At 45.5% G+C, this 12,003-nt stretch overlaps 1 protein-coding gene across 3 annotated transcripts in view; it reads right to left on the reverse strand.

The window, feature by feature from the left end:
• GSR (glutathione-disulfide reductase) overlaps window positions 1-12,003 on the reverse strand; it is a 136,695-nt gene that overhangs the window by 52,990 nt on the left and 71,702 nt on the right. For all 3 annotated transcript variants that reach the window (XM_029601607.1, XM_029601618.1, XM_029601598.1), the window contains one exon: window positions 427-481. In XM_029601607.1, the coding sequence (XP_029457467.1) occupies window positions 427-481 (55 nt within the window). The remainder of the gene's footprint in view (window positions 1-426; window positions 482-12,003) is intronic.

The raw sequence follows: 12,003 nt of genomic DNA on the forward strand, positions 1-12,003 counted from the left end.
AGTCATCAAAGTGTTCCTACGCCCATAGTTTTGCTTTGATTCTTGCCTAAGGAGAAAGATTTACACGCAGAGGTCTGCACCTGTTTTCTTGGTGTGTAATTTTTCAGCACAAAATTTTGTGCATGGATCCATTCTCCACCCCCACCCTCGGGACCCCCTCCGCAGTATGCAGATAAAAGTGCACACGTCGCTGAAATACGTGCAGACTTTTACCCCCATACAGGCTGGCATTAATCAAGGAGCCCATTTCTGCAGGTACCTGTGGAAATGTCTTTGGTTAGTGCCCTCTAAGTGACATCCGCGTCCCTTAACTCTCCTGGCTACCTGTGAAAATGTACTCTGGTTTGAACCTGTCTCCTGCCAAACATAAAATAGTGCCACAAAATCAGAAGGGGGCAGATAGGGGGGTTATTTTATTTCATTTACCTTGGCAACTCTTCAAGCTCAAAAAATCCATCACTGGTGATTCCCAGGCTGGCACCTGCAATGAACAAAAAAAAAAAAAGAAGATATTAACAAGTCGCTTGCTTGCAATTAATGGCCTTAAAGAGTCATGTGAGGAGGATAAACAGATACAGAGAAATTGCAGACAAACAAGGAGCACTTGGTTCAGCCCGCTGTTACCACTATTACTCAAACTGTACTTTATGGCCTCCCCCCCCCCCCTGCGGTCTCTTTGTATCTGTCCCATGCATGCTTGAATTCTGCCACCGTTTTGACTCCCGCAACCTTCACTGGAAGACTCTCCCAGGCGGCCACAATACCACAGTAGATGACTGCAGAAAAAGACCAACTGACCCAGTTTGCCCATTTATTTCTGTCCACTGAACAGGAGTTTTTGTTTAGCATTTCTGATTTTTCCTTGCCTTCTACACCTTTCTCCTCTGAGTCTTACAATCCCACCTCTGCCTTCCTCCTTTCATTGAGACAGCTGAAAAGTTTTATCAGCTTGCTTTACCTCTTTAGCTATCTTCTTCCTCTTGCACCTTTGCCATCCTGACTACTTTCCCCACCCACCTCTAACCAGATATTCTTGCTTCTGCTCCTCTTTCTGAGATCCCTTGTATATTTTGCATGCATATTTTTTGTTTTGCCCTTACTTTTTCAGTTATCTCTTTTGAAAACCATATGAGAACCTTTTTCTTTCAGTTACTTTCTTACATCCAAATTGTACCATCTGATGATCACTGATGCTCAATGGTCACCTACCTGCACATTAGAAAAGCTTTTTCTGTTTGTAAGTACCAGATCTAAATTTTAGCCCTTCTCTCATGGATTCCATAACCATTTGTCTGATGAGAGGCTCCTGAAGGAGTCCAAACTATTTGCTTCTGACTAGTTCTGCAGACAGACTACTCCAATCAACATCCAGCAAGTTAAAACCTCACCCAACACTGCCTCTCCCTTTATTCACCTCTTTTGAATGTCATCAACCAGATCTCTGCTTAGTTCTTTCACCTGAGTTGGAGGTCTGTAGACTACACCAGTTTATTTTATATTTATAAAAACATATGTAATTATACATCCATTAACAAATCTTATTGAGAACAGCACAAAACAGACAAAAATAATTAAATCCAAAACATGAAAATAAAGAATGTAATTTAGTGTTCTATCAGTCCACAACATTAGGAGGATCTAATTCTCCTTACCCGCCTGAGATTGGCATCTCAGGCACAGCCTTCCACTGGTTCTCCTCCTACCTCAATAATAGAGGCTACGCTGTAAGAATTGCTAATTCCGAATCATCACACATCCCCCTTACCTAAGGCGTCCCACAGGGCTCTTCACTATCCTCCACGCTCTTTAATATATACCTGTTACCGCTCTGCCACCTCCTCTCCGACCTTGGTCTTAAGTTTTTCTTATATGCAGATGAAGTCCAAATCCTCATCCCTATTCAAGAATCCCTCACCAAATCTCTTAAGTTTTGGGAAACATGCCTCGTCTCCATTAACATCCTACTCTCTAACCTCTACCTTGCTTTAAACTCCTCCAAAACTGAACTCCTCATCATTTCAAATCACCCTGACCGGACGGCACCATCTGCTTGTGACCTCACCCTCCCCTCAAATGCTCCTCCCTACTTCATGCGAGATCTCGGTGTCTCCCTAGACACCAACTAAACTTCAAAAACCACATTAACACGCTGGAAGTGGCAGGGACATGAGGTCATGATATTTATGGACCTCTCACCCATAACAATAAAAAAACGGAGGGATTTTAAACCGGTCACTGACCTCCTCAGAAAAGAAAATATTCGATACCGATGGCTATTTCCATTTGGGCTTAATTTTACCTTGAAGGGCGTAGCACATCGGGCGAAAACGCCGGCAGAGGCCTCCAACTTTCTGCGGGATGCAGGATACCCAGAGATTTCGGGTTTACCTGTCCCCCCAAAACCACCAGTTCGGCAGGAGGGGCCACCGAGATGGCAACGAGTGACCAGAGGCGATAGAAGGCTGCGGCGCCACCCTGATTCGCTTACACAGCGCTGAGCTTCGGATTGATGAGCGAGATGGAGTCAATACGGGGGATTCTTGCCATCTCAGGACTCACATGCGTTGAAATGTCCCGGCTGGGTCATCGCTCGTGGGACTGAGGCCTGGGATCCTGTTTGTGAGGCTTATCTCAAAGATATCTATTAAGCTTGTTTAACTAAGGTTTAATTAGGGTTTCTGCCTGTTCTAAAGTTGTGGCACAAGGGTTTGTAATAGACAGCTAATAAGTTAGAGATGTCCTGTTGTCAAATATTATTCTCTTAAGCATATCTGATGGTGTTGAGGGAGGACTACTGCTGGGATGATCGACTCCTCCCTTAACCAGACAGCGTGTCCCTGGGACAGGGAACAAGCTGTGGGGGAGGTGGGAGAGCGGGGGGGGGGGGGGGGGGGGGAGGAAGCTAGAGAATGGCGGCTATTACCGAGTTTCTCATATAATGGACTCATGGAACACAGGGGAGCGCAGACAAGCCAGATTAATACAGTGGCTGGGACCGCGGGGGCGGCCCATTGGGAAACTAGCTTTTTATGAATCATTCACATGACAACTTTTAACATTATGTCCCTCAATGTAAAGGGACTGAATTCACCCTTAAAGCGGCAATCCCTCTTTGATGACTTGAACTTCCATCATACCATGATAGCCTTCGTGCAAGAAACTCACTTAAAGAGAAGATACGAGTACTTACTTAAACACCCAAGCTTCCCTAGACAATATTGGGCTGCAAGGCCGTTGGCTCATAAATATCTAGGAGTGGGAATACTTATGCACAAGGATCTGATATATGAAGAATTGTTATGCCGGTCAGACCCGGAGGGCAGGTACTTATTACTGGTTATCACTGTGGGAGGGGAGAAGTTCACCCTGATTAGTTCATATGCACCCAATGTGGGGCAGAGCGCCTATATGGATGGTCTGTCTCAGATTATAGATCTGTGGGGCGAAGGTCATATAATCCTAGGAGGGGATTTTAATCTGACGATGGACCCTCGCTTAGATAATTCCCACACTACCTTTTCCACTAGAAGAACGGACCGACAGGCCTTTCGGCGTTTTTTACGACACCACGGTCTCGTAGATGTCTGGCGGGTTTGGCACCCCAAATCCAGGAATTATACCTTTTTTTCTAGGGTGCATAAATCCTACTCTCGTATTGACTACTTACTGGTAGATAAGGGCTGCTGTAATCAGGTTCTAGCTCCGTCCCTGGGCCCCATCACGTGGTCTGATCATGGACCCGTGTTTGTGGATTTCCACTTCTCTGGGTATGATAAGGGACGCAAATTTTGGAGACTTAATGATAGTCTACTTGACGATGAGGAATTTTGTACTCGGTTGTACGGGGACATTCAGGAGTATTTACAGTTAAATGACATCCCGGATACGTCTCCCACTACCCTGTGGGATTGTCTGAAGGCGGTGGTGAGAGGGAAACTTATTGCCAGGGGCGCCTATGTAAAGAGATGCAAACAGCAAGATAAGCTTGATACTTTAATGCGATTGCAGCAGCTGGGGCAGGCGCACTCCGCTACAGGAGAGGCCGATATATTAATACAAATAGACACGTTACGCAAGCATTTGGCGGATCTGGAAGCGGCCCAAATCGCACACAAGTTAATTTGTAGTCAGCAGCAATATTATGAAGGAGGCAACAAGGCGGGCAGACAGTTGGCCCGAAAATTAAAGATCCGTCAGGCCCAGAATAACATTGTTAAATTAAAGGACGACAGTGGAATGATATTAACCTCCAATACTGATATTCGGCAGCGCTTTCTCCGTTATTATACGGAACTCTATGCTCCCCAGACCAGCATAAACCAAGCTGAGCTGGAAGCCTACTTTCAAAATTCTACTTTACCGCAGGTCACCCCTGAGGCTCAAATATTTCTATCTAGGGATATCACTGCTGCAGAAGTGACTTGGGCCATTAAATCCATGAAAATAGGCAAATCCCCAGGGCTCGATGGATATACCGCCTCTTTTTATAAGAAATTTATGGGATTACTGGTGCCTCCGCTGGTTTCATTATATAATTCTCTGCAGGGGACGGCTTCGATCTCCCCGGACGATAATATGGCAGGGGTGACACTGCTGGCGAAACCTGGCAGGGATCCTACGGTATGTGGCTCTTATCGCCCCATATCTTTAATTAACTTAGACATGAAAATTCTAGCCAAAATTTTAGCCCACAGGCTTAATGTTTCCTTGCCCGGATTGATTCACCCCGATCAATCAGGCTTTATCCCGGGCCGCATGGCGTCGGATAACGTCCGCAAAACAGTTGATATCATGGGATGGGCCCGCTCGCAACACATTCCACTGCTTTTGTTAGCCATAGATGCCGAAAAGGCTTTCGACTATGTGCATTGGCCCTTTTTGTTCCATACCTTGCGCTTATTTAATCTGGGAGACAAGTTTCTTACCTGGATTCAAAAATTATATGAAGCACCATCCGCTTGTCTAAAAATTAATGGGGGGTATTCCTCTTCGTTTGCAGTTGGGAGGGGTACCAGGCAGGGGTGTCCATTATCCCCACTGCTGTTTGCACTCTTCCTGGAGCCCTTCACTCATCGCATCCGGAACAATCCCTTGATTTCTGGAGTGAGCGTTGGAGATTTTTCCTCTAAAATGTCTCTTTTCGCAGATGACATTCTGTTTACTATTACTGACCCCCTTACATCATTGCGGGCACTTTCTGGAGAATTAGCAACCTTTAGTAGTGTATCGGGGTTTTCGATCAACTGGGAAAAGTCGGAATTGTTAAATGTCAATGTCTCCCCAGATTTGATTGGCCAAATTGCAAGGGAGTTTCCCTTCAAGTGGGCTAATTGCAAGTTAAAATACTTGGGGGTCTATCTGGGCGCAGAGAATGATCTCTTTCAATTAAATTATATACCGCTTATGGGGAAAATATATAAAGACCTAGAAGAGTGGGATAGATATCACATTTCCTGGCTGGGGAGATTAGCAGTACTAAAGATGAACATCATGCCCCGGATTCTGTATTTAATGCAGACATTACCCATTGCTATCCCTGTAAAGTTATTGGATAAATGGCAAAAGAGACTAAACAAATATTTATGGACAGGGAAAAGACCCAGGATTGCTCTGAAGACGTTGTTCTTGCCTGGATATAGAGGAGGGGTGGGGGTGCCCAGTCTGGCCCGTTACCATGGGGCGGCCCATTTGAAAGCGGCCATAGAGTGGCATGACATCAAACAGAGCAAACCCTGGGTGCGCATGGAGCAGGCCATGATGGGTACTTTTCCTATCACAGCATTGTTATGGCAGACCAAGGTTTCCAGGTGCCTTAGATCGCCCCTACCCGAGACTGTACAAACTACCCTAACAGTATGGGACCGGTGGAAGAAAACCCTAGTGGGCTCCCAAAGTTTCTTCCACAGCACACATTTATTCTATCACAGGGAGTTTCGACCTGCTGGCAATCCGACAGCGTTTAAGCCCTGGCTCGATAAGGGTATTTCACAATGGTCCCATATTTGGTCCCCTGGGGGTCTGCTAACATTCCATACCCTTTGCCGCCAATTCCAGTTGGGGCCTGCAGATCTCTTTCGCTATCTCCAAGTTAGACACTTTTTCCTTAGAAAGCGGATTGAAGCTGACCTTGTAAAGGGTATTTCATCTTTTGAGAGTATGTGTCGACATGCACATAGGGTTAACAAACATATTTCTAATATATATGGCTTATTAAGCGATGACTTTGATATGTCTGCGTCTCATATACAAGCGTGGCAATCAGATTTACAATGTGATTGGACGAAGGAGGACTGGTTGCGGATTTTTCAACGATTAAGGAAGGGACTTATATCCACCCAGCACATTGAAAATGGGTACAAATTATACTACAGATGGTATATCACACCAAGTCTTATTCAACATTATGCGCCAAACACACAGGGGCTATGCTGGAAACTTTGCCAGGACAGAGGTACTTTTCTCCATCTTTGGTGGCAATGCCCCAAATTACAACAGCTTTGGACATTGATATCGGCGTGGATATCTACGATTTTGAAGGGCAGCATACAACTTACACCAGCACAAGCGCTACTGAATGATGAACTCCAAGACAGATCAAAATTTCATAACTATTTTATTAAATATGTGGTCACCGCGACCAGATGTGCTATAGCGCGGTGTTGGAAGGATTCCAGCGTGCCCACGTTAACTACAGTTCAAGCATTGGTTCTTCACACGCACACTCTGGGGAAGGTTACAGCATTTCGCAATAAATCGACTCAGAACTTTCATAAGATCTGGGGCCGCTATGAACACTGGCTCCGAATGTCTACTGCTCAGTAGTGAACTATAATGGACGATTACAAGACTGGTGCGGCCTAGTGATTCTGTTACCGCCCCGGGAGGGCGGAATCCAATGGGACTTCCTATCACTGCAGGGCTATTGTTCTGCCACAGAGTTTTTTCATTTATCAAGCTTATGTGTTCTTTGATGTCTGATAGCAGGTGTATTGCTTACCATATATTCATGTGGTCTATGCTAGCTTACTCTAGGGGTGGGGGGGGGGGGGGGGGGGGGGGGGTGGGGATATCAAGGGGATGGGTTCGCGTAAAATGGCTCTCAGCTATACAGCACAATAGCATTGACTGTTCAATTCTGGTTGTATTGCATTTAGTATATGGTGCACAGTTGTTTTATTTCATGCCAATAAAAGCTATAAATCAAAAAAAAAAAAAAAAAACCACATTAACACAATCATAAAGGGAGGATTTTTTAAGCTCCACATCCTCAAAAAACTTAAACCCCCTACTCCATTCGCAAGACTTCCTCACAGTCCTGCAAGCGACAATGCTATAAAAAAATGGATTACTGCAATTCCTTACTTCTAGGCCTTCCCTACTCTACTATTAGACCCCTGCAAATGTTGCAGAATGCTATGGCAAGAATCCTTACAAATACATGTAATGCCGACCACATCACCCCTATTCTTAAGGAACTCCATTGGTTTCCCATCTCCTCCCGCATCAGATACAAAACCCACACCATTATTCACAACTCCCTGCACAACCACAATCACTCCTGGCTTGAGGATGCTCTTCGATTCCGCTCCTCCAATCGTCCTATTAGAACCACTCTCTCAGGAACCCTCTACACCCCTTCCCTTAAATGTGCTCACCACACTTCCAGAGAAAGAGCACTATCCATTGCAGGCCCCTCCCTCTGGAACACTATGCCACTTGAGCTCCGACTAGAACCATGCATTCGGAAATTCAAAACAGGGGTTAAAACATGGCTCTTTAAAATGGCCTACCCTGACTCGGATCCTACGTAGTCCCCCTGCTCCCTCTACTCCTTCAAAAACTCCCTAGCTGTAATCCATTCCTTCAACAATGCTTCCTCCAACACCTCATCTATGTCCTTCTTCAACTGTTCTGTAGGATCACCTTCCAATGCTACATAAAACCTGTTAACTGCCAGCTGCCTAAGAGCCTCATCCCGGAGGGACTGAACAAAGAAGTGGATTGGTCAGTCTTTCTGGAGATTTGACTGGATGAGAGAGCAGGAACTTGCCTGGTTTAAAAGCAGTGGTTTCTGGGAGTTTTAGAGACAAGCGCCATTTTTGAAGCAGAGCTGGGGCAAGGAGCCGGGTGCGGCCATTACTGAAAGTAAGTCATGTAGCTAGAGCCATAAAAAGTTAAAAATGTTTGAGAAACAATTTGATAAGTGAGAATGATTGTGTTTTCATATTTAGGAGAGATCTCCTGAAGAAGGCGGGTGTTTCTGCCAAAACATCGTCTATGTCGGGAGGCGCGGGAGTGTGCATATAACAGCGGCATTGCAAACTGAATGAATAGCGGGCAAAGAAAGAGATAAGCATTTAAATGTTTTTGAGATTTGGAATGATCAATAATTGAGAATTTGAAAGAAATGCTTTGAGGATATGTGTGGAGCACTTAGGTGTGGGTAAAGTTTAAATACTGCATGAGAGATAGGTTTTTAAGAAAATAGTGAGTCACATGATGGGGTTTTAAAAAAATAAATTGGGAAAGAGTAAATGAGGTGACTGTGTGCTATATACACGATACTGGTTGTAGCCCTGTAAGGGCAAGAGCCAGACGACTGTGAAGGCACAATCATTCTGATACAATTTCCCAAAAAAACATTTTTGAGTGTTAGTAAGGGTAAAATATAATTCCTCCTTTTTGGAGAAGTGTTTTGATAGATAAATTCACAAATAACAGGATAAAACATCATAAAAACTTACAATAGCCAAAAAGGATAATAAAACAGTAACTGACTAAATAATAGGATCTTACAAATACATAGAATAAAAAATTATTACATCAGCAATAACATGTAAATGTTTTATCTTAGTTTTGATTCTTTACATAAATCATCATAACTTAAAGGCCCGTTGCAGGAAGAAAACTATCACTAGTAGAATGAAGGAAGTAATAGTATTTCTGCACAGATCTGTTGTGAGATTCAACCTTGAGTACGGTGGCCATCTACAAAATGACATTGTTAAAGAGGATGGAAGTCAAAGGAGGGAAATGAAAATGAGGCCTGGTCTGCACTATAAACCAGACCCAGAGAGAGTAAAAGGAGCTAAAGAGTGTTCTCTAGAACACGGATCCCCAAACATCTCGAGATTAGGGCCACATAGGACATTTTAAATCACCAAGAGGGCTGGGAGGAGGGGGAGGTTTGAAGTTCCCCTTGGAGTTTGCCAGGGAGAAGGTGGCACTTCTAGCCATTTGGATGATTTGAAATGCTGGGAAAAGAAAGGGACAGAGTTCCTGGGCTATGGCAGAGAGTGCCAATAATATTCCTAGATTTCTTGGAAGCTGGCAACCCTGCCACAACCCTGGGAACCCTGCTCACTGTATCTGAAGTAAGGTAGGTATGTGCTTGTGTGTAGGGCACCCCATCCCCTCCTTCAGCCCTCTTATTCATACCTGTCCAATATTCACCTTCTCCTCCATTCCCCTTTCCGCACTCTCCATCCTTCCCCCTTTCACGCCCTCTTCCCCATTCACTCACTCCTTTCATTCCCCCCTCCCCCTCCCTCACCTGGTGGTCATTCTGGCTTTTCTGTCACTGGCAGGCCCTGGCCTCTCCACCAATGGCTGTCTTTCATTGGAAGTCCGGAGACAGCAGTGGGACTTTCTTCGTTGGCAAGGCCTGGCCTCCTCTCCAGCAGCTCCCTCTCTCAAAAAAACAAAACAAAAAAAAAAAAAAAACTTCCTCTGTGGGCTGGTTCCAGCCACAGGAAGTTAAAGCATGGCGGGCCACTAAAAATAGCTCAGTGGGCTGGATCCGACCCGCAGGCCATAGTATGGGGGACTCTTGCTCAAGAAAAAAGTACAGCAAGGTTAGTATGATACAAACATTCAATCATGTATCAGCAGGGAATGTATTCCATACACTTGGAACCCTTAGTCAGGGGATTTGCTGTTTCCCCTAGGGCCATAAAAGTATTTCTTAGTCGGGGTTGTTCTCACCATCCTGCCCCTTCTTTCTGCACCTCCCAGGGAATGAATTCTTTCTGTGGGTGGGGGAAAGGAAATCCTTTGCAGCCCAGGTGATGGAGTGTTTCTCAGAGGTGCAGTATTCTCCTCAGGGACAGACAGGCAGGACTCAGAATGGGTTTTCAAATAAAAAGTTTACCGATTATTTCCAAAACGTCAATCACTGACCCACAAACTTACCACAAATGAAACTGCACATCTGAACTATTTACATGGTATCTCTGCTGGGGTTCATGTGTCCATCTCTCTAGCTCCTGGGAGGGAGCTTGCCACTGTCTCTTCATCTGTACCAGTAAGCTGGGAATCCTAGAGGGGAGTCCCACGCCATGAAAAGATCCTACCTGATTCCAAAGTTTTGTCTTTTGCCCACAGCCTGTGTCCTGATCCCTTTGGGGTGCAGATCCGGTTGGGAGTCTCCAGACCTTGATGTTACAATCCTGTTCTCTCCTTCTTCTCTGTGTGACTTCTCTGGGAGAGAAGCCTGATGTTCCAGTCTTGACCAAAGCTCTCTATCTCCTTTCTCCAAAGTTGTGAAGAGGGGTGGGAAAAAAAGTTGTGAAGAGGGGTGGGGAAAAAACATCCACACTAACAAAAAGGGGAAAATTCCAAATGTCACCAAAGCACAGGGTGTTCCCCAGAACAAGAAAAAATGAATCCAAAAGCTGACCAAAATCTACAAAAATCTCCTTCTCTTCAAAGGGAGGCCGAGCCTATCAGCAAGATGTGTACTAATGAGGAATCTCCTCTGAACGCAAGAAAAATACCAAGTTGGGTTAGTGGGCCCAGTTCAGCAGGGGGAAATCAAAAAACAGTTCCTTACTCTTGAAAAGCCAACTCAAAATGACACCTTCTCTCTACCTCTAGCTCAACTTTATGCCCTGGGATAACCAATCATAATCAGCTCAATGGAGAGACTGAAAGGGAATGGAAAATCCCATTGCTGTTACTAGTGGTAAGGGATCTAGGGCCATCTAGTGGCCACAGATTGAAATGCTGAAGTACAAGGAGTCATCATATGAAGCTGAAGAGAAGGAAGATAAAAAGAATGTGAGAAAATACTCTATCACTGCCATAACTTGGACTCACAAAGAATATGAAGAGCCAGAAATAGATGAGTAACAGTGGATTCCAGTACGGGTTAGGGTGCAGAGACATCCCGCCCCCCAATTTCAGAATGATACCCAATACAAAAATGCCTTCACAGCATTGGAAATGGTTGATGCTCAACTGGTGTGTCGCGATGCACCAGCAGCTGTGTCGCGTGCTACCCGCAGTCGACTGGGCCGGAGACCCAAAGACTGGAGCTGCTGGCCGCTACTGGAGACCAGGCCGGCAGGGCCAAAAACCTGAAGACTGGAACTGCTGGCCACTGCCGCTGGAGACCAGGCTGGCGGGACCGAACATCGGAGCTGCTGCCGCCCAAGACCAGGCCAGCAGGACCAAATATGAGCTGTTCAGCTGGGAGCTGGTGTGTGTGTATGTATTTGAGATCAGTAGGATGCTTGTGTGTGTGTGTGTGTGTGTGTGTGTGTGGTGTGTATGTGAGACAAAGGTGCTTCTGTGTGTGTAGGGGGGTGTATGTGAGAGGGGGAAGGTGTGTGTGTGGGGGGGAAGGGGAGGGTGCGTGTGTGGTGTGTATGTGAGAGGGGGAGGGTGCTTCTGTGTGTGTATATGAGAGACGGAGGGTGCTTCTGTGTGTGTGCGCGCGCGCGAGAGCAATAGAGCATGTTTCTGGCTGGCTGTAGCTGTATGTGATTGAGAACCTCTTTGTTTGTGAGATAGAGTGGTCAGAGAGGTGAAGTGTGTATGTGTGAGAGATTTATCAGGGAAGTGACTGGTGTGTGTGAGAGAGAGAGAGAGAAAGACTGGTCGGGGAGATGATTGGTGTGTGAAAGACAGAAACTGGTGCAGAGGGTGTGAGAGAGAAGAGGCTGGTTGTGGTCCCTAAGGAAGAGAGGACTGTGAGGACAGTTTCAGCAGCTACTGCTGCTT

Source organism: Rhinatrema bivittatum, chromosome 1, assembly GCF_901001135.1.
Source record: "Rhinatrema bivittatum chromosome 1, aRhiBiv1.1, whole genome shotgun sequence".
Taxonomy (NCBI): Eukaryota; Metazoa; Chordata; class Amphibia; order Gymnophiona; family Rhinatrematidae; genus Rhinatrema; species Rhinatrema bivittatum.